Source organism: Centruroides sculpturatus, unplaced genomic scaffold (assembly GCF_000671375.1).
Source record: "Centruroides sculpturatus isolate CEXI.00-Female unplaced genomic scaffold, Cexi_2.0 scaffold1558, whole genome shotgun sequence".
Taxonomy (NCBI): domain Eukaryota; kingdom Metazoa; phylum Arthropoda; class Arachnida; order Scorpiones; family Buthidae; genus Centruroides; species Centruroides sculpturatus.
Window position 1 is genome coordinate 119,137 of NW_019385743.1, and position 24,429 is coordinate 143,565.

Sequence of the window (24,429 nt, forward strand, 5' to 3'; positions counted from 1 at the left end):
TAAGTCGAATTTACTTGTCTCCAAATCTACTTGTCACTAGGCTAAACCATAAATTGCCAATTCCGGTTCTGTATTTTATTTATTAATGCATTTTTAATAATATAATTTGCATATCGATCTATTTTAAACTTACAAACAAATAAATTTTAGTTTTTAATATAGTACAGAAAAAAGTAATCTAAATTTACGAATTCATGTACTGTACTGTATGTACAGTACATACTTGTAAATGTACATGTTTACAGTACATCGTGGACTCTTTATTTGTGAATGTGATTTGCTCTAAGACATTATAAAATAAGATGATTTTTTAAGGTTAAACAACAAATACAGTTATTAAAATTATCTTGCAAAAGTAGAAAATAAACTAATTTATATTAAATTTACCAATATCGAGTGGTGCTGACGACGACGCCAAACGGTAGATATTGGAGCTACCGTGGAAAACACCAATATTGAGCACTTAAAGACCACTAAATAAGATGACAACACAGAAACACAGATGTTTTCATGTTTCATTCTCTAGGATTTATGATGATTATATTAACATTTACTGTAAATGTACATATTTTAATATGATTTTATGTGCTTTAATGCTTTTCTAGTGATATAACAACTTCAATATTTGTGGCAGACAGATGTAAAGTCTAATAAAATGACTTAAACTTGATTTTTATTTTTCCATATATTTTTTGAACGACAAGCGGTGTATAATCGAGAATGATGTAACTCGAGGTATACGTGTAATCTAATAATATAAATTATATTTAATTTATATTATTATTCTGATGATGATGATGATGATGATGATGGTGACAACTGGTTATGCTTATTTGTTAACCATCAGTAATCATGAAGTTATTTTATAATTCTTTCAATATTTTAACATATGAAATTTTTATCATTTTCTCAATAAAAATTGGCCTTGCTTTCAATCTGTACAAAATATTTTTATCACCTTTTCTCTGGAATATTTAATTATCCTTAATTTTCACCTGAATTTAGAAGTTTCTTCTCTATAATTTTTTCAATCTAAATATGATGTTATTAAAATATTAAAGATACATATTTATGAGCTATTTTTATGTATATTTTTAACTTTTTCTACCCTTTAAGCACTAAGAGAGCCTTTTTAACAAGCCAATTATATGTTCAGTCATGCCCACAATAGGGTGGGACAAGGCCTGACATATCCAGATGAACTATCCCCAAAAAATTCCTGAGATTTGATCTTTGGTTTCCCAGACTGGCAAGCTGCTGCCTTAACCATTCAGCCATCTAGCTGTAATAAGTAATGTATAACTCAATATTATGCAACAGTTTTCTTAAAATGTTCAACATGTTTAAAGGTTCATGCTAAATTCAATAAAATTGTGTTGTTATCTGAGGATTATAAATAAAATTACATCTACTTACATATTTACATAAATAGAGAGGTTGTGGTGGATGTTTTCAATGTGAAAATGCATATGTCAGACATTCAGTGCCACCATCCTGTAAGCCTAGAAGTTTGACAATGGCGTTTGGAATGTCAGTGGAATCATGCTCGATGTTTCAAACACCATTGTCAAATTTCTAGGCTTATTGGATGGTAGTGCTGAATGTCCGACATACACGTTTTTGCATTGAAAATGTCTGCCACAACCTCTCTATTATGTAAGGATATTTTATTATATCATAAATAAATATTGAAAAATTTATACATAACTTATTATATTAATTTCAAATTGCTTAAATGTAGCATAATCATACTTAACAAAACTATACTATCTACTATGTAAATTGAGAGAGAAATGTATATTTACCAATACATAATATATTTATTATTATTCAAAAAATTATGCAAATTAATAGAAATAAAAACCTTAAAAAGAAAAATAATTTATAAATTTAAAGAATAAAATAATTGCAGAATTTTATAATTGAGATGAAAATATGCTTGATGAAGGTTATAACTAAAAGTAATAAAAAATATATTAAAACAAGTACAGTTTAAAATAAAATATATAATAATTTGAATAAATTTTCAAAAGTATAAGAAAAAATATATTAAAAATTTTATAAAAATAATTCATTGGTTTAGAATTAGTTGAGAAAGACTTACATGCCTAATGATTCAATTGAATCTGGGGTTCCTGGGCTATTATGTCGAGAACTAGCTTTTAATCTTCCAATCTTCAAGCTAACTTTACCAATCACTGTCTGTCAAATGAGATTTGTTCTGATAAGTATTAACTCAAATTTCAAACATCTTAATGTAATTTAGAAATGTTTTATTTTGTAATATAGTTTTAAAGTATTAATCCTAATCTGATAAATCTAATCTTGTTTCATATGAGATTTGCAATAGAAAAATTTTTTTAAAAATAAGACTAAAACTGTCTTAATTTAATTTTATTCATTTTATCAGTGTGTTTTGAACATTTCACAATTCATGTATTTATTCAATAACTTTCCAATATTGGAATAAATTAATTTAAACACAGAAAAAAAAAACACCTACTCTTCTCAAACTACACTTAAAATTAACCACTTATGAACCTTTAACATGCAGTCTTTTTTTATTAACATAATCTAACATTTTCAATCACATTAATTGATATTCAACAGGATCGAACAAGCAAATTTTGAATTTATGCCAAACAAAACTGATTAAAGAATGTTTTAACTTTAAAGTCTTTCTCAGTGCTTATTACGCAAGTCCAAAACTAATTATAGACTCCAGATTTATAGTGTATATTTTTATGTGTGAGTGTATACACACATACACTCACACATAAAAATACAAATTAAAAAGAATAAAGCAATATATGATAAAACAGGCTTCTACTAATGTCTGTCTGTGTATTTTTCGTTATGCTTTTTCCTTTACGGTGATACATTCATAATGCACCCATTCTCCATGCTGCGGATATTTTATATGATTCTTTGAAGTTTATAGCTTTTCCTGCTATACTGCTCTTATGAATATGCCAGGCTTATGCATATTTAATATGTCTCCTGTTTTGCAACTTATACTATTTATGCTCTTTCCCATTTCACTGATACCTCTGTTGGGTCTGCTATAACGTATGTTGCTAAAGCTGTGACGGGTTGCTCCTTCTATGTGTTCCTTTTGTACTCTTTTATTCTTTCTTTTAATGACCTCCTTGTAGCACCAATGTAGCACAGTTCTTTTTGCCACCTCTCGTCTTGCATGGGTATTCTATAAACTCCAGGAATAAGGTTCTGGTCTATAGGATCTTTGTCCATACGTAGCATCTGATAGTATTTAAAAGGAACCCAATAATATATCTTTTTGTTAGCAGCTGCTCCTATTACTTTGTAAATGTTGAATGAGGGTGCCATGTACTGTGTACTCTTTTACTCCTCCCCATTTGTTGCTTTCATTATTGTCTTTTCTTGTTTTATTGAATAAGTCCTTTATTTTATTCTGATTGATTCTAACCTGCCATGCTAACTTTTTGATATGTTCAAATTCATTACGTCTGTCTTGCACATTGCTGCAATGCGTGTATGCTCTTTTTACAAGTGCCCTGAATGCTGCCAATTTGTAACTTGCTGGATTGTGGGAGGTCCATGGTATTAATAACGGATTATAAGTGGGCTTTCTATATACTTTAGTAGTGATTTCCCCTCCTCTTTCTACTTCTATTAATATATCTAGGAAGTGTATCTTTTTATCGTCCTGTTGTTCTATCTTGAGGTCTAGTCCAAACTTGTTAGCATTGACGTCCCTGAGAAATTGATGAATGTCTGCTTTTTCTTTCCATACAATCAGAGCGTCATCCACATATCGTTGCAAATAATAGCATAAAACGTACGCATTTCTTTAATACAGTATTCTCTAAAGTCCTTAGTACCATTTCACAGAGTGTCCATGATATGGGGCTTCCCATTGCTACTCCTCTATGTTGAGTGTATGTTATACCGTTAAAAATGAAAACTGACGAATAAGTAGCTTGGTGTGTCAGTTCCAGTATCTGCTTTCTTATTTTTGTCATGTTTCCGATTTTGCTCAATAAGAAGTCTCTCAGATGGCAAAAGCATGGCTCTAGTTTAATTGAGGGGTATAAAGCCTTGAAGTCTAATACAGTAGAACCTCGAAAACTCGACCTAATGTGGACCGAAGGGTGGCCGAGTTTGTGAAAATGCCGAGTTATCGGGAATGGGGTTAAAAAAAATAAGTACGAGTATTTCCTCAGAAAATACTGTACTGTACTTGTACAGTATTTACTTGTACAGAATATAACAGAGAATAAACTGCCCAAATACCCTTAAACAAAGGAAAAGTACGTCCTTTATGAAGGCATAGAGCCACTACATGAAAATGAAAATTAATGAATACACTGTGTACAGTAATTTACAGAAAAATACTTTATGAGAGCTTTTATACTTTTATAAAGCTGTCTATAATGAAAATTAATTAACTAAGGATTTTTTCGCCCTGCCAAGGTGTGGACCAGTTATCCGGAGTGCTAAGTTATCGAGGGACGAGTTTTCGAGGTTCTACTGTACTATCATATAACTTTTTTCTGTTAATTTCAAATTTTTCATTTTCTGGAGCAATTCTAGTGGCTGTTCTATGCTGTATTCGTGTGGAGGCATGTGCGCGTTAATAAAATCTCAACAAACAGCAGCGCACTCCCATTGCAGAGCGACTGCTATTAACAAACACACCCAAAAACTGTTACCAGCTGATGATGCTCATGCTGAGATCATCATACAGGATGAATAATCCTCTGGTAAAATATTTACTTAAATAATAAATAAGTATTTTACTCATGAAAAAAATGAATAATAAATCCGATTTAAATAAGGATTTAACAGCATGTTTTTTAATCTTTGGACCTAACCCCCCTTTTCTTTGTTTCGTATAACACGGATTTGCATAACACAACAATTTTTTGGTACATAAGTCCCATATTATACGGGGGGTTACCTGTACTAATATACTATACTAATAATGTATTTTTTCATACTTTTCGGTTATCCATTTTTTCAGTTATCCGACCAACTCTAGTCCCCAATTGGGTCGGATAATCGATGCTCTACTGTATTACAAAATTTTGTTATATATTATTATTATTATAAACTACACATACTGACAAAGAAAATAGACATTTCAATTTCTGATAAATTTTTGAATAATTTATAAGCAGAAAAAGTATTAAAATATTAATTGCCATAATCGCTGTAAAGTAAAAATGTCACAACATATCTAAATTCAAATATGCAGAAAAATATAATTTTAATAGCTATTATCTTATGGTATTTTTAATACAGTGTAGAGCCATTAAGCCGCAGTGATTGGGGTCCAAACTGCTTAACCATAGCTTAGGTGGTCCGCGGATTAACTTTGTAGCATTGTAAGGTGTGAATTGGTTACAATGGCGGCCTCCATAATGCTGACACTCAGCATGGATAAAACAGATTAATACTATATTTGAATTTCATTGTAAGTTATTTTATTATTTATTGATAAATAAAAGACTAATCTATAAATACCTCTTTGAAGTGATAAGCCAGCATTTAAATATTTAATCCATGATAGTGCATAGCACATCAATCACAGACATTTGAAATGCCAAAATGACAGCCGTCAACACCTGTATCGAGTGTTTGAGAGGCCATGTCCAGGTCCGTACGATCCATAGTGTCAAAAAATTGTGATCCAAGCTTTTTGCGTGGCTTAAGCAAATTCGTGGATTACTTGTCCATGGCTTAATGGCCCTATACTGTATATGTTTTGGAAATACAATTATAAAACAATCTTAATGTTTACCTTTAGAATAGCAGCTGCATGTTCTTGGCTGGAATTTTTTAGATCAATACTATTGACTTCTAATATTTGATCACCTTGCATAAGTCTTCCATCAGCTTCAGCAACTCCACCTTTAACCTGAAATAAAGTTTCATTAAAGATCTGAAAAAATAACCAACTTGTTAATATTAACAATGCATATTAAAATATCATATATATCTAAGAATTATTCTGAAATAGCTGATAAATCTGTTAAGAAAATGGAATAAAGTAAAATAAAGAATTAAATTTAAATCTAAGCAAAATTTCATTCATTTAATTAAAATTATATTATCAATGTAACAAGAATTGGAATTTCTTTATGATAACTTTATTGGTAAATTTTTTAAAATTAGATTATCTATTCAAGCTTAGTCAAATTTAATATCGCTGTTCATTTATTTATAAACTAATGAAATGTTCAAATATTATAATAAAATTATGCAAATATATATATATATTTGCATAATTTTATTATAACATATTATTATTATAATATATTTGCATAATTTTATTATAACATTTGAATATACAACTATATGTTAGATTCAAAGAATGAAAATGCTCATTGAGCAAAAAAACATCCACAACATGTTGTGGTATTTGTAAAAACAGCACAATGCATTGAGACTAAATGTGAGGATCGGACCGAATAAAATAAAATTAAATAAAGAAGCTCAAATTAAATTAAATATCTTTATTAAAGTTAAACAAAGAAAAACTTCATTTTTCGAAATTTTACGAAAAAGGATATACACATTTCCTTCTCACGGAGCCGTTTCCTATCTCTCGGGAAACCGAAAAATGATTCATGAGGAACTTATCCTAAAAATCGCCGATTGGTGAAACCCCAGTAACGTGACGAGAAGGATAAAAGAGGGGTGACGACGAGAAAAAGAGGTCCGTCGTCGCCGTCCGTGAACACGGTCCGTCATCACCGTTCATGATCGGGGAAACCCGTGCCGATCCTCATCGCCGCCGTCCGTTCCTCAAGACAACTTCTCCGATCCGGTTAGGAAACGTCCGACCGTCCGATCCGAAATCGTAGAGGTATGATACCCATTAATGTACACTCTCTCTCAGCGCGGTCCCTTCGAATAACGCGCAAGTAGGTAGTTTTTGTATGTTAGGATTATGTTGTCTAAATAAATGTTTGTTTGTTTATTAAAAAGTCGTCTTTATTTCGAGTATCACTAACACTTTACCGACGACCCCTCTCACCTCCTCCACTCGACCTGACAAAAGAATCCCGACTTTACGGGATAGAGAAAACATTATCCAAGCCATCCACTGACCAGGGGGCAGTTCTCACCCAACTGTTGCCTATCAAAACGAGGTACGACTTCGTCCTACCTCAGGCTACCCACACTAACTTAAAAAGACCACAAAGAGAAATTTGTGGCTTTCATAGTATTTGACCACTATGTGTTGTGGTGATTAAGAAAAGCCATAACGTGTTCTGAATGTTAGCTGATGCAACGACGATAGAGGGCGATATGATGCACAGTGGTTTGTAACTTTAAAATATGGTTTCTAGCCTCAAAACATGTTTATTTACAATTTTTAATGCTGAACATTAGTTCTACAAGTTTTCCTAGAAATTTTATTTTCATACTTAAATTTCAAAGAAATAAAATGTATGGAGAAAAATACATATTTAGCATTTCTAAGCAAAAAAATAAAACAAAAGGTCAAACTACATGTACTAGTACGTGCTTGATGTACTCTATACGATGACAAAAATCAGCTACTAAAGTTAAAAACCACTGTGCAATGGATTTATTATGATTAAAAGCCACCAGAAGTTCTGGATGTTAAGAAGGTGATGATAAGAAAATAAAACTTTCTTTTTCATTATGATTTATTTATCTTCAATCATCTTATATAAGTAGGTAACAAAATCATTCACCATATACAGAAATGTAACTTGGTTACTTTTCAACAACATTTAATCATTCATGAAAATGTTGCAGTGCTTGAGATGCCAACATTTTTAAACAACTAATTTACTAAAAATAATTACTTTGTCAGGAACTTTTATTAATAAATCAGTCTTTTTTGTGAGAATCAAGAATGTTGCAGAGTTATTTATTTTTACAACTATTACTGTGACATTTCAAGTTCCGTTTTATGTTCTTTGAGTGCCATTTACATTTTTATCAATATGGTATCTTTTACAGTGACACATCATAAACCCTTGCTTTCTTCCAGATGTTAATGTGGATGCTGAGCAAAGTGTTAATGAAATTGAGGATATGTCCTGAATGTTAATAAAGTTACGCTCAGAAATTGTAAATTCATTATGAGCATAAAATCAATCAAGAAGTCTTTCCTTGTTTCCTAACTGATAGAGAACTGATTGATTAATGCTCATAATAGTTAAAACATTTCTGGGAGCTCATAACCTGTCCGTCGTATCATGGTTGCATCAGTTAGTGTTCAAAATGCATTATGGCTTTTCTTAATCACCACAACACACAGTGGTCAAATATCACGAAAGCCATGATGTGAATTTCGCATTGTGGATGTTTTTTTGCTCAATAAGCATTTTCGTTCTTTAAGCTTAACACACCTACACACACACACACATTTTATAAATTTTTTCAATAAAATAAATCTCATTTGCTCATAACAAAGTTCAGTATGTGAAAAGCTGTATAGTCCAAGAATTGTTATTAACATATAGATCTGATGTTACAGAAATGAGAAAAATAAAAAATGCTTTATAAAGAAATTGGTATTATGACTATGAATTATGTTCAATAAGAAACAATTTCTTTAAGACTATTTTAAGAAACATTTTCATGAGAAATTTCTTCCTATTATGTTTCAACATCATGTGAGCAGTTCTATCCATTGCAGCTAACAGAGATTTTTAGCTCAGTTTGACATTAGATCAACATCTTTATATGGTTACTTGAATAAAGAAATTTATATGGATTAATCACTAGAATCTGAAGAAGTTTCTTGAGTTTAAATGTAAACTCAAGAAATGTCTATATCAGTGTTTCTCAACGGGGGCGATATCGCCCCCATGTGGGCGTTTTTCCATGTTGAGGGGGCGATTTGTAACAATTTATATTTTGGGGGCGAAAAACAATTTTCTGGGCGATATAGTAAAACATTATATTAAGAATAATTAGATATTTTATTCGTTATATCGTANGGGGGCGATATCGCCCCCATGTGGGCGTTTTTCCATGTTGAGGGGGCGATTTGTAACAATTTATATTTTGGGGGCGAAAAACAATTTTCTGGGCGATATAGTAAAACATTATAATAAGAATAATTAGATATTTTATTCATTATAGCGTTCAATAAGTAAACAAATAACATTATACTAGTCACTAGTCTGTTCAATTCAGTATGAATTTGGCGTTAGCCTTGGCCCTCGGCATCGGAATTTTGAAGTGAATGGGGCGATACTACATAACGGTTTCATTGAAGGGGGCGATACTACGTTGAAGGGGGGGCGACGATTCGTTAGAGGTTGAGAAACACTGGTCTATATGAACTCAAGCAGATGTTGGAATCAATGCTTTTTTGATTTCCTACAAAAATAAAATATGAAATAAAGTTCTGCAAATCTTTGCTTATTTTATAATTAAACACTAGTACCAGTCCTAGTAATTTGGGTAGATGGACTGGTAGCAAATCTTGATCAAGAACTTTTGAAAGTCAGATCTAAATAACTTTTAGGAAGAGGTCAAAAGCCATTCTTAAGTTATTTAGATCTGACTTTGAAATCACCTAAGCACTTAGGGCCTGGTTGTGACTTTCTTGGTATCAAAATTATTCAACCTAACACTTCTATGCATTTGTAGCTAGAACTATTTTAAGTATAAACTTGTGTATAAATGTACTCGTGTATAAACGGCTAGAAATAAGTGAGAAAGGTTTTGTATTGATCATCATATCCAAACTAAATTAAGAATCTTTATAAATCAAGAACTATGCAAGAAAAATATTAGAGATTTAATATGAAAGGAGCTACAGTTGTAACTATTCCTGTAACAAAGTAGATTAGCAATGAAGGAAACCAATTACAAATTGATGTTCTATTCCATTCAGATTTGCTGTTGAAACTCTGATATATTTAGCAATAGCAACATTATGTCAGGACTAAATACTATCAGTTTATTTTCTCAGAGACTAACAAAACCCACTGAAAAGTAATGGAAAACAGTTAAACAATAAATTTTCTGAACAGCTCTAGGTAATTTGCTATAAATTTTAAGGACTTATCACACCACAGTTTTCAATTTGGAAAGCTCAAAGAGATTTTATTTGTGAGGGTCGTAAAAGCGCGTAGAAATTTCGACTAATTACAAACTTTAACGTCAGAAAGTTTCTAAGACAGAATCGGGTCAAAGGGATGTGTTAGTGACAAAGCCCAGATGAGACGAAAACTTTCTCGAATTGTAAAACAAACGCGACGCGACGATAAATAACAGGGGGGAATGTCGACAGAGAGAGGGAGAGCTTTGTCGAGACGCGCGCGAACAAATATCGGGTCGAAGCAAGCGGGAGAAAGGGGGGTCTAAGAACAAAAGGGATATCTGTGAAGTAAGAACGCGGTAGGGGATAAATGGCCACAAGAACATCTGGTGAACCGTTTGGGTTCCAAGATGACAGAGAAAAGGGACATAACGGAGTAAAATACGAGCGCAAACGTTAAAGGACCGTCATCACCTCTCCGACCTTTTCCCGACCCGAATCGGTCTCAAGTTTCGCTTGGAAACAAAAGAGTGACCAATCCGGGTAAGGGAGAGGAGGAAGGGGACCAATCAAAAGGGAGAGATTCGGGGAAAATCTTATAAAACCCCCGAATCTCAAGGAGACGGGGAGATTCTCTCCAAGACGCCAGGCCCGCAGCACACGGACACATACTCAAGAGGTCAGGATAGCAGATTCTCTCCAAGACGCCAGGCCCGCAGCACACGGACACATACTCAAGAGGTCAGGATAGCCGAGTCTCAGCCGTGCACTGGACCCCCAGCATCCAGAACGCCATAACCGCCGAGCACCGCCGCATCATCGGACACCTGAACTCGCATCAAGGACGCAAGATCGTCAGTAGCTACCTCATTGAGCCCCGGGGCACAGAAGAAGCGAAACCTCAGCCGGCCAACGAACTTATTTTATTATTCCTGTTGTGTAAGTTAACTTCATGTCAAAATAAACGGTTTTCGTGTAAGACACTTGTCATCTTTGTCTCCTACCGCCACCACCCACATACGGTTTGACCCTAGGTTTTCCTGACGCGCAATTAACGTAGTGCCCCCAAAATCGGCGAACTTACATATTAAACCAATGTTTACATTTTGGGCCATATCGGGCCAGTTGGTTATAATTCAAGTGTTTTCATATTTTCCAATTTGCATTTAACATTAAATTTTAATTCACTATTGGTATCAATCTCCTAACTTCACTGACATGTAAATGTCTATTTGTTGTCAGCAAATTACATATAGCTATTCAGAAAATTTATTACAATATTGGACAAAAAGCAAATAAACAAAAAGCAAAACTGTTTATAAATAAAATTATAAACAGTTAAATTATGAAATGTTAAAAAGCACCTTAAATCTTATTTAATTTACTATACCAAAATTTGAATCATATTTTACTAGAATGATATAATGATGCTGATTATGCATCATTACAAAACAAACAAGAGGGTCAATAAGAGATATAATTTGTTTTTTCGATGGTGTTCCTATTTCATGGGCTCTTAGGTACTCAGTAGTACATCTCATTAAATACTATAGAAGCTGAAGCTGCTTAAAGATCTGATCTGGTTAAATCATTTGTCACTGAAATTCAAAATGATGCTATTAACATACTCTACTTAAAAATACATAATGTTAGTGCCTTTAACCAGTTATGAATCCTAAATTTCATAATGTTCAAAACATATTGATGTAAGGCAGTGATAGCCAATACAAGGTCATCTGGGGGCCAGTATATAGTAAAAGTATATCATCTGACCTACATCTACAAAAATTTTCAAACCTTAAAAAACTATGTTCTGAAGTTTATTAATTTGAATAAAATAATGACAAATGTATGATTTTAAAACTTTTATTAATAATTTGTGATAAGACATTTCAAAAATATTTTTGAAATAAATAATTTTGTTGTTTCAAGACTTTCACTAATGATTTGAAGTCCACTACCATCGATACCTCAACCAGATGAAGTCTGCTTGTTTCCGATATAGCAATTCTGAGAATATAGGACAATGCAGTCAGTTAATCAGTTTCTAACCTTGGATTTGACAAGCTTCTTGGCAGAAAAAGCTATCTCACAAATATAGAGCATAATTTTAGGACCCATTTTCTCATATGTAGTAAAGTTTCTTTAAAAGTAACTTCCATAAATATAAGTAAAAACAAAACCTTTAAACAATCCAGCAAATCGTTTTTAATATCTTAGAAATGCTTTCAAATGCTTTAAGCGATCATCTTCAGTTATCATTTTGAATTGAATGAAGAATTCGAAATTACGTAAAATAATAATTCAAAAAGTGGTTACATAAATTTATGTTAAGATTTAACAAGCTTAATTAATCACAAAGATTATACAAGTTAATTAAGAGGAAATATAGAACTAAAATAAAATATACACATCCAGTAAAAATTATCTTAATTAACTTTCCCACTTATATAAACTACGTCAACTCATCGTAGAATGATTTCCATGCCGATGACAATCCGTCAGCATCCCTATGATTGATACAGCCTGTGTGCAACTGTGCCTTGTGAATTTCTAGTTTTTCCAGATGTTTCACGGCCTGCTTGGATCTTGTAGCCTTGATGACTGACGCCTGATCCCAGAAGACCTCGATATTCTGCTGTTTGGTGAAAGCAGCAAGCACCGTAGAGTCTATGTTTTTTATTCACCGAATGCTTATGTTCAACAATTCTTTTCTTTAAGTTTCTCATGGTTGCTCCTATGTATACCAAATTGGAGTTAAATCTACTGTCTTTTAATGGTACTGAGTATACTCCTGCCATCGCGTTGCGATCATAACTGCCTTTATCGTTTCTTAAGAGTCTGTATATGGTGGGATTATGTCTGTAAACTATCTGTATATTCTTACTTCTGGTAACTTTCTTAACAATTCCTTTGAGAAACGGTATGTAATTGAGCACAACTTTTTCCTTATGTTGATTCCCTCCCTGTGAGGGGTGACACTTCTGACAATTCGCAATGAGAGTATCTATTCTTTCTCTATGGTATCCTTGCTGTATCGCTATGTTTCGGATATATTCTAATTCTTTGTAAGTGTCACAGATGCTGGTGCAATGCGTGTGCGGCCTACTTATTCATGACCGAAAAACCACCATTTTTATATGCTCAGTCTGCGGAGTTCCTAGGAATGATAATAGGAATATAACTAGGTTTCCTGTATATATCTGTTTTGATTTTCCCTTCCTTGCAAGTTATAGATACATCCAAAAAAATTAACCATGCTTCCATTTTCCTGCTCTAGCTCCAGAGTTAATCCGTACAGGTTGTTGTTAATCAGATCTATGAACTGGTTAACTCTGCGATTATCCTTCCATAAAATAAAGATATCATCAACATATCTTGCATAGGACAATATGTCCTCCTGGAACGAGGGGAGTATGGAAAATGTATGAGTAATTAAGATATTTCTTTAAATTTTTGCCCACTTGTCTCCTGTTGGGAATATGTAAATGGGAAATTCTGGGAATATGTAAATTTTAAAAATATCACCCCAGTGTTGAGGATGAAAAAAGTATAGAGTAACTGCACTGTAGAGAAAAAATTAATTGCCTCTTGACAGCAGTCAACAGCACTTTGGCCTACCAGATTTAGTGAATGAGCTGCACAGGACACAAATATAGCAAACTTGGTTTTTTCTAAAATTTTTTGCTGCATCCCCACTCTGCTAATATGCCTGCTTAAACTACCCAGACATGTTAGCAATGTTGTCATAAGAGTGACCCCCTATATTTTGAAAAGTTTAGCTTACAATCTTCACATAAGTACTGCAACACCTGATTTGCCATTTCCTCACCTGTAAGGCTTTTCATTTCCAGAAAGGTTAAAAAGCATTCAATAAGTTTTCCATCTTTTAAGTCCCTAAGTACAACACTCAACTGATTGATATGTAATAGATCTGGTGTTGAATCAACTGACAAACTAAAATAACCAGAAGATTTTATTTCGTCAACAATGAATGCATTGACCTTTTGTGCCATTAGTTGAATGAATTCCTCACAGGTGGTTTTGCACAGGTAAGAAGGATTTCCTTTGCCAGAATTTCCATATTTTGAAATGTGGCCTACTAAAAATAAATCAAACTGGCTTATGAGCTCAAGCAGCCTTAAGAAATTCTCATTTTGCAATGATTCAAACCTTTCTTCTGTTCCTTGAAAAGCCAAGCCACATTCAGCTAACATATGAATAATAGCTATGACATGCCTCAAGACATGTTCCAGTAATCACACTCGTCCTGAATTTGTTTCTCCAATTGTTGCCCCAACCTTGCACCTTGTCTAAGAGTTAAGTATGTTAACATAGAGTCTCAGTGAGTAGTGCTTTTTTCATAATTATCAATTACAATAGTGTCCAACAAAAAGTTTCTGTGAACAATATCTCTCTGGTTTGCCACTTTTGAAATGCCAGTAAGACTTGTCAAATGGCCCATTGTGGTGTTGACAGTTGTGAGGCTCTGGACAGATCCGAACCCTCACTAAAATTCACAGAAAATAATTATTTTAGAGAAAAAATATTTAGTAGTTAGAAATAGATTTTTATTTTATGAAAACGCGACGCTAGACAATAGAAGACTTTAAAACAATAGAAGAATGTAAGTCCGTCGATCATTTCCGGTTGGAGATTGAATTAAACTTCGATTTTGACCCCTCCCGCGCCCCCGAAAGGTTTCGAATTGTCATCAGGTGACGAGGAGAGACCAATTGGAAAGGGGAATCTGAGAGAAAACAGATAAAACCCCGGAAATTCGAGGACGCGACGGCTTCTTCTCCCGAAAGTTCCAAGTGATGTGTCTCGCACCCATCTTTGTCTCCATCTCCCGACCTCGGATCGACATCTTTCCATCAACAGAAGTCGACCGCATCGTCTTGGAGTCGTCGAGACGTGATGGAATGGTTCCTTCGCGAACAAGGGACACTTCTTCAAAATGGGACTGTCTTGGAAAAGAGAGGAAGACCCAGAGGCCGCAGCCGCCGCAGAACTTCCAAGATCGCGGGAAATCTTGTAAGCTTCTTTCGTGTTTAATAAACGGTTATGTTGTTTGTAAACAAGGCATCTATCTCTGACTCAACTGCTTCCACATGTCGTTGATTGTTACCGCTCGGCAATCCAAACGGCAAGGGAGACGACGACGATATAAATCACATATTATCGTTCGTCGAGATTTTTTTATTTCTCCCCCCTCGGCCCCCACACAGTCACTTGGTTCACAAGCAATCCAATAAGCCACATCATCAGCAGAGAAATCACGCCACAACCCTGGATCCTTTGCAGACAGAATAATTTTACCTTGGCACTACATACAAAAAATGCACATGGAGATATCACCAGCCCTAAGTAAATTGACAGACATAATGAAATACAAACTCAATTATCACCACCAGTCAGTCCATCACATGATAAATAAACAATAGAAAATATATGTATAGTCAAAAGCAGACTATACACCAGTGTTTCTCAACAGGGGCAATATCGTCCCCATGTGGGCATTTTTCCATGTTGAGGGGGCGATTTGTAACAATTTATATTTTGGGGGCAAAAAACAATTTACTGGGCGATATAGTAAAACATTATATTAAGATTAATTAAATATTTTATTCGTTATATCCTACAATAATTAATCAAATAACATTATACTAGTCACTAGTCTATTCAATGCAGTATGAATTTGGTGTTAGCCCTGGCCCACGGCATCAGAATTTTGAAGTGAAGGAGGCGATGATTTGTTAGAGGTTGAGAAACACTGCTATACACCATTTGGTCATTTTCTCAAGTTTCATGACATTTCATAAGCACTTCCACAAAATTATGAAACATTAATTACATTATTTGTTATCAGTGTCATAAAAAAAGGAATCAGCTTACTTACAAAGTTACAATGTTAGCACATGTGCTGTTGCCTGTTGGCATGCTGGATGCTGATTGAGGAGTGGAATTTCATGACCCTTGTAGGAGTTTGCACTCTCTGAATGCTCTTGTTGTCATTGTATAAATCTGTATGTAACTTTTTCATTTAATGTGGGGCCCCTTTTGCAGAACCTGGTTCAGCTGCACTGTTTACAGTATTGCACCATATGACCCATGGACCATTTGGCTATGGAAAATTTGGTATAATTTGGAAAATGCCATAGCCATAATTTCCATAGCCAAATTTATCCAAATTTGGCTATGAAAATTTGGATAAATTTATCCAAATTTGGCTATGGAAAATTTCTGTGGTGCCCTTCCCAACCTAAGAATGTGCTTATTTTTGCTTAATGGTTAATCCACCATGGGTAAGTCTGAAATTGCTTGCATAATGTGCTTTCAAAAATTTGCTCAATTGAATGATTTTCAAGCAAAATCAAGCATATAAATATGACAATATTACACCACAACATTTTAAGTTAGAAGTAAAATATTTGAAAACTAGTATTGAAAACACAAATTATAGTTGATAAAATTGTATATCATTTCATTATAGAACTAAAATAATTTTTCTTATTTCAAAATTCAAAAAAAAAAAAGGATAAAAACATTCAACAATTACAAAATATATGAAATCTATATTTAAAAATTTATCACATATGTAAGAGAGACTGTTTTGATCATAAAAAATTGATTGTTCATTTTATTTAATTTTGTATTTAAATTCTGTATATAAGAAATAATATATATTTACCACTTCTGATATAAAAACTCCAGGTCCATTCTTTCTGCCCACAATACTAAGTCCAAGCCCTCTACCAGATTTTTTATAAAGTTCAACTTGTAATGTATCATATTTTTTCCCATGATTTGATCCAGGTTCCCTGTAAACTGTTAATTGCACTATAGATGGTGACTTTTGTAAAGCTGTAATAGCATATTCATGACAAACATTCCTGAAGTTTTCACCATTTAACTGAAAAAGCAAAATTATGAATTGTAATAAAGCAATTCATTATAATATAAAAAGCTTTTGTTGAATACTTCAAACTTTAAAAAATAATAAAAAATAAAAAATAAGAAGAAAATGTCTCCATTAGAATTTTATTTAAAGGCTGTTCAATAAATTATATATTTAAAATTGAATGATAATTCATTCAAATAGAAATTGTTAAAAAAAATTAACATATAAGATAAAAATTATCAAAATTAAAAATAAATTTATTAAATTATAATGAAAATATCCTGCAAAAGGTCTTAAGCACTTGTTGTTAAGAATATATTAATGACAAGTGGCTAGTAAATTATTAGCTTCATTCTAAATGTAATCAACATTTAATATCTCATTTTATTCACATAAATAAATTGAATATAATATTACACCACTAACATGAGGAAATAGTATTTCTGTATAATTATGTACAATATTTAAGATTAAAGAATGTATTACTTTAATCATTACAATTTTTTTTAATATATAAACTAGACCTATACTACAGATGAGTAAGAATTTTCTGTGGCTAGTAGATTTAAGTTGTATTTTTGGAGATCTGTTTATACACTGTATTCATATAATATTTTAAAAAGATTGATGTTGAAACTAAGTAAAATAAAATAAAATTTGCACAAAAACTTTCCTACAAATTTCTTAAAATTTATATATTACAATCAAATATTTCATACTGTAAAGCAAATATTTAAATTGAAATGTTTGTATAAAACATATTTACATAAATATTAATCTAATGTTGTACCAAAGGTTTGTAATTTAATATGTTTTTCTAACTTTTATGTTATAATTTGTTTTTTTTTATAATTATATTCTTGGTAAATACTTCACTCAAAAGTATTAAATTATTTTCCAGTAACAATTAATTCAAAAAAGTTTTTTGACTAATGTTTTCGATCTTCAATTGCAGATCATCTTCAGGTCTTGATTCTATTATATATTTGTTGATGAAATTATTTACTTTGTAATTTTATGTATTTATTGTTATTTTTATTTCTATTTTATATATCCCAAGAATCTCTTTCATTTGAAAGTTATTTAAAATTTTTCTATAAACATCATTCTTTGATTTAAGCATTCCATCAATAAATATAGAATCAAGACCTGAAGATCTCCAATTGAAGATTGAAAACATTAACCAAAAAAACTTTTTCGAATTAACTGTTACTGAAAAATAATTTAAAACTTTTGAGTGAAGTATTCCAGCCAATAAGTGGTGTTTTATCTCCTTTATATTTATTGTTTTTTTTTTTTTTGCTGCTAAAGACAAAGGAAATACTCTATTGATATTTAAGACATTACTTTATAAAAATGAATAAATAAATTAATTAGTTTATTCTTTTCTAAATTTAAATTTAAAACTAATCTGCAATTTTTCAAATTTACTTTTATTATGCTTTACTTCTCCACTCTGGTATCTCCATCTTATTGTGATGGTGAGTTTGTATGTCTCAATGGCCCTGAGGGCTTAACTGATGAAGCCCTTAGGGCCATTGGCCAGGGCTACTGGCAAGGTCACCCTTGCTGGAAAGGTTGCAGTTGAGAGGTCAGACTAAGGTAATCTGGTCCTTCAGATTGATGATTGGGCATAGGGCTAACAACCCCTCCCCACAAAAAAAGTTCTTGTTAAAATGGACAAAAGTGAAAAGAGGCTTCTGTGTCTCATGTTAAAAGATGTGAACATAAGGTGAGATTCAGTGTATGGAATGTTCAAGGCCTGTCTGAGTTGAAAGAGCAACAGCTGTTTGAAAATAATGCATGAAGGGAAGGTAGATTTAGTGTGTGCATCTGAAACAAAATGTAAGGTCAAGTGCTTGGATGAATGGGAGGGCTTTTTACATATATCTTCTGGTGTTCCAACAAGAGAATTTGGCATATGCAAAGAGAGCCTCTACATTAGTCCTCATCTGAAAGATTGTGTTAAATCTTATGTGTGTGTTAATGACAAGATTGAGTCCAGTGTGATTGAAGACATTTATTTGCCTTGCATTCATTCAACACATTCAACGCTGTTCTGTTGGATGTCTCGAATGAATGCAAAGCAAATAAAAGGATTGTGTTTTTACATGATATGAATGTGCATGTAGGTGTACGTGATGGATGTTCATGGCCATATGTTTGTAAGTATGGTTTTGACAGAGTGAATGACAATAGTAGTGCAACTGAAGGAGCAAAAATTACAGTATAGAGAGATTGTATCTGCCAAGCTAAATGAGCTGAGTGGATGTTAGAGAAAACCCTGAGAATCTGTTGGATGATGTAAAAAAGACTGTTCAAGAGAAGTGTATGGTACTGTGAAGATGGGAACATGAGTGAGAGTCACTGCATGGTGGAATGAAGAGGTTCCTGAAGCTGTAAAGAGAAAAAAAGAAGCCAGAGATGTTTGAATGGTGAGAGTAAGGATGACTAAATAAAGTGTAACCGTGAATGCAATAAAATTGGAAAAAATAGTAAAGAATGTGTTAAGAATGAAAGAGCAGAGAAATTGGAAGTGGCATTTAAGGATGACCAGAATACTTTCTGGTGGTAATGAGAAAGGTGAAAGGTAATTGTAAATGAATTTTCCTGAAATGTTAAATGTCAATTTACAATATAATTTTACAACACTTTAATTTTGTTTTAATAAATTTGGTAAAACAGGTTTAAATTTTATGACAAGTTTTTCTTTTCTTTATTTGCAAAAAATTGAATTGCTTCCTAAATTTTTATTGCATATACCATATACTTTTTAAGACAATTCTAATAATCTGAACATTGGATAATTTGAAACTTTTTCCAGATCCATAAGAATTTAAATTAACAGTAATTCACTATTTTTATTATTTATTCAATATATTCATACTATTGTTATGTTACATTAAATGTACCTCTACAATTTGATCTCCTGGTTGTAGACGACCATCAGTTGCAGCAGCTCCATCTGGATAAACTTCATGAATAATAATAGCATTCTAAATTATCAAATAAAATCATGCATTAAAATTATTAATATGTGTAATATTTTAAATTATAAGAAGAGGAAATTTGATTAAATAGTATACTGAAATGATTTTAAAGCAAATTTAAATTGACTCAAAGTAAAAATTTATTAAAATTAAAAATAGTCCATTCACCAATAGAACATTAAAATCTTAGACTATTATATCTAAAACACTCGATTTACAATAGTGATAAAATATTTAATGATACAATATACCTTAAAAGGTAGTTTAAGTTATAAATAAAGTATATCAAATAATATGTTCTTAGAATAAGAAAAAAAATTACAAATTTAGATTTTAATATTTTATGTCTAAATAGTCAGAATAACAAAGAAAACTTTTTACAATGAAAGTAATATTTTATGTAAATCTATTTACAGGTAAAAATATCATTTCATTCTTTCTTCATCCAAAATATTTTCTAATTTAAATTTCATTTATTTAGAATTCTGCATATTTTAATTCTGATACATATGTAAGAATAGATATTTTGCAGTAATTGTGCCTTAAAATAATCTAATAAAGAAAATGTCTCAAAAGTGATTCTGTTGTTTTGAAATTAGATATATATAAAAAATTTGATTAAAGTTTACCTTGGTAGCCCCAATGATTGTGCTTCCGGCTGTTAGTGCTCCCAACAGACTCCTCCTGGAGGGGACTGCTGGCTGGCCACCGATTGTTTAATATCATTAGTTATTGATTCAAGGTAGTTCTTGAACAAAAGAAAAAAAGGAAACGTCTACTAAAAATGTAGTTAACCTAATCTAACCAAAGCACCACCATTGGGACTACCAAGTAAACTTTAACCAAAATTTATACTGGCATAATGGTTTTGAATAAATCAGAAGTTTATGACCTTTTTATTTAGAGGATATAGTTACAGGAATTGTTCAAGCATGCACATTGACATGCTTGAACAATTCCTCTAGCTTCTACTTCTTTAAGTTGATATTCTTCACATGATAAACTTTTAACAGGATGGAAAACCATGCCATTATGAAATGTCTGCTTTCCTATTTGTTGAGTTGGTCTTGGTCTTGTATACAGTAGACCCCCTATAATGCAGGTTCCTATAATGGAAATTCCTGTAACGTGGCAAAAAAATTGCGACAGTATTCATATAAAGACGCTAAAAGGGACTCGTAAAACGTCGTCGCCGACTCGTGTTGCGACAGGATTAGTCGAATCTGGACCAATAGTAGACGAGCAGCCGAACTACTTACACGCTACGGAGAGTTTAGGCGAGTAAGTTGAGTTTACTATTGTCTGTACAGTATGTAAATTAGGTACCGTAAGTCTAATACAGTATTGTAATTTTATACATTTCTTGTGAAAGAAACATTTCTTATTCAACGGCCATAAAAATTATTTATATTAATGATGTCTCCAAAGGGCAATGAATTTTTCGCAGAAAAATAACTTATCAGTAATTGCGGCCGCCATTTGGTGCACTGCTCTGCGACGAAAACAAGCTTAAGCAATGGCAACGTCGAACGGTGCACACTCGGTAAGTAATCCTACAATTTTTTGTTTACAGATAGTTTATACGGATTATTCCCAAAAAATTATATGTGTTTTGGAAATGTTGAGTCGAATTAGTCTAGAATCGATTAATTTTATGGTAGAAAACCTTTCAAACAGCCGTAGTCCGTAAACTTCACACATGTCAGGCTGTGATTGGCTCATGTATTTAAGGATTCCTACAAGTGAAATTCGTATAACGTGGAATGTATCTACGTGTTATAGGGGGTCTACTGTATATCCAAGAATTGTAATAGAAAAGGCAAATATAAACCTGAACATGGCTATAACTCATGGTTGTACTTCCATCTACTCTATGTTCAGATAGAAATATTTTATTTATTTGAAGTCCTTACACATCTTCATCAGTAATGCATAATATCAGCCTATGCTGGACCTATCAACTTCCTGGCTGTCTTTCTCCAACACAAAGTAGTTAGTTAATGTTTGGTCACTGTTTAAGTTGACAAGTTTTAACAAATTAATTTTAAAAATTTAAATTCATAATTTTAAATTACCTAAAAAAGTTTCATTTAGTAATGTTATGTAAATTTTTCTGTAAAAGTCTTAAAAAATCAATTTTAAAAATCCATTCCATTTTGATGTAATTCTATTTGAAAAGTTTTAAGAATTTTGTGTTTAACCTACATTTCAAATATAATTTTATTTTCCAAATTCTTTTTAAATATGTTAAAAAAAAGCTTTTCAATTTCTGTGTGTTCTAGATGCATTCTATCTCACCAGATATTGACATTAATGCAATGTCAAAGTGCTTGTGAGTCTTGTTTTTTCTTCTTTGCCTTTAATCCAATGAAGCCTGGGTTGGGCCATGGACCAAAGACCTCCATCTCTATCTATCTTTCCACCACCCCTATTCAAACACCATGGTTACATCATCAGTCCTTTTTCTTAGGTCTTCAGCTATCTTGTCCATCCACCTCTTCCTTGGTCTTCCCCTAGGTCTTCTTCCCTCCATCTTCTCCAATACCAACTTTGGTATTTTATTTTTGTCCATTCTCTTGGTATTTCCAAACCATCTCAGTCTAATTTATTCTATATTCACCCCCAATATTCCATTCCTGTTCTTTCTCTTATTTTTTCATTCCTTATCTTGTCTCTTTTGGTCTTACTCATCATGCTCCTGGAGGAATTTCATTTCTGTTGCCCAGATCTTTTTGTCTTCTCTCCATGATGTAGTCTACGCTGCAGCTCCATAAATCAATATTAGAACAAATTATAATTGATAAAGGACCTCCTTACATTTGAGTGACAGTTCCTTTTTCCAGATCAAGACTTATATTTCATTCTCAGAGTATGAGTTTTGTTTGTTATTAAAAATTTTCAAACACTGACAGGAAATTTGTTTTTGTCATTTATAGATAGCCACTTTTAAAATAACCTGTATTTAAACTAACAGTCCATGCCTACATCATATTTTTTATTTTAACTATTTTAGTACCACAAGTAAACTAAATATTTTTAATATACAGTTATAGTTCTGTATGTAAGCTTAAACAAAGTCTCAAATTTCAATGTAAATAGATTAGTCATATTTTTCAGATTTGAAATATAATCACCATAACTGATATACCTGACTTCTAGTCTACTCAATATTATTTCATTCAGAAAATTTATATTAAAAGACACATGAAGATACAAGAACATAATGTTGAAAATTTAGTAACATAAGAATAACTGACATCCTAATATATTTTACAAAGTGGCTTATACTCAATTGGCTATTTAACCCTTTTAAAGCCATGATGTAAAGATGACAGTTTTAATGTTATTTATAATTTAGGATATCTTAAATTTTGATTATCGATATCCTAATTATGATATCAATTATTGAGAAATGAGAATTAAAAATAATGGCATTGAGGAAAATCTTGATAGCAAAATATCAAAATTTTATAATACATCAGTGGAAACATGTTCTTGTTCATTTTGGAATTCTTTTAGTGCACCATGTTGTCATATTCTTATGATAAGAAAATATAATAATTTGGACATATTTTCAAAAACTTGCTTTTATGCAAGATATATTATTTCAATTGATAATGCACTAAGTATGGATACAGGTGATGTAAATATAGACATCAATGATCATATTGAAGATGAAACTTTTACTGATGATTTTGATTGTCCCAACAAACTATTATCGGAGAGGGAAAAATTTAATACGGTACTGGCGATAACTAAAAATATTGCAGATATTTTGTCTGATTATGGAACATCAACTTCAATAAATATGTAGAGGAATTAAAAGTAATAGAAAGCAATGCAAGAAATAGAATTTCTCTTTTTGAACGTGAGAGTAGTGGGCTTAGTACAATTGAACCAGAACAAATTCAGTCTAATAATGAGCCCTGTTCAAATCAATCAAATAAAAACTTAAAATTCAAAACTAAAATTAAATCTGAAGGACGTCTGAAGAGAAAGACTAAGCAGACCACTTTTTACAAAAAAAAAAAAATTAAAATGCAGAATAAAAAATAATATATTTATTTACTTTACTTTATTGGTATACCTACCAATCTACTTTAAATTTCATTACCTATATTACACTGATTTAATGATACTTCATAGTTTATTGATTACTTTATTGAACAACATTGTAACTGAACTTTAATAAATAAAAATATAATTATTTATAATTGTGTAGTTATTATCAAAATATAAATTGTAATAACAGCACATACAGTCAGTATCCGGCCAGAATATAGGAACATACGGTCAGTACGTATAAATAGCCATGTTCTATATTTTAATATTAATTTTATAATATTAATATTTCTTAGAAGGCATGTGCATTGCCAAACTATGTATAAAGAATCAAAATTAAAGAAAAATATAAATAAAAATTATTTTACTTTTAAAAAATCAATTTTTCAAAAATATTTCCTCAAAATTGATGAAAAAACTTTATGGGTTAATTGGTTATTACAAGTACAGGT

The 24,429-nt window shown here is 31.9% G+C and overlaps 1 protein-coding gene across 4 annotated transcripts in view; it reads right to left on the bottom strand.

Moving 5' to 3' along the window:
- LOC111641699 (inaD-like protein) overlaps window positions 1-24,429 on the bottom strand; it is a 73,248-nt gene that overhangs the window by 20,370 nt on the left and 28,449 nt on the right. For all 4 annotated transcript variants that reach the window (XM_023387906.1, XM_023387903.1, XM_023387904.1 and 1 more), the window contains 4 exons: window positions 19,838-19,921; window positions 16,716-16,937; window positions 5,786-5,902; window positions 2,105-2,202 (listed from right to left, as the gene is read on the bottom strand). In XM_023387906.1, the coding sequence (XP_023243674.1) occupies window positions 2,105-2,202; window positions 5,786-5,902; window positions 16,716-16,937; window positions 19,838-19,921 (521 nt within the window). The remainder of the gene's footprint in view (window positions 1-2,104; window positions 2,203-5,785; window positions 5,903-16,715; window positions 16,938-19,837; window positions 19,922-24,429) is intronic.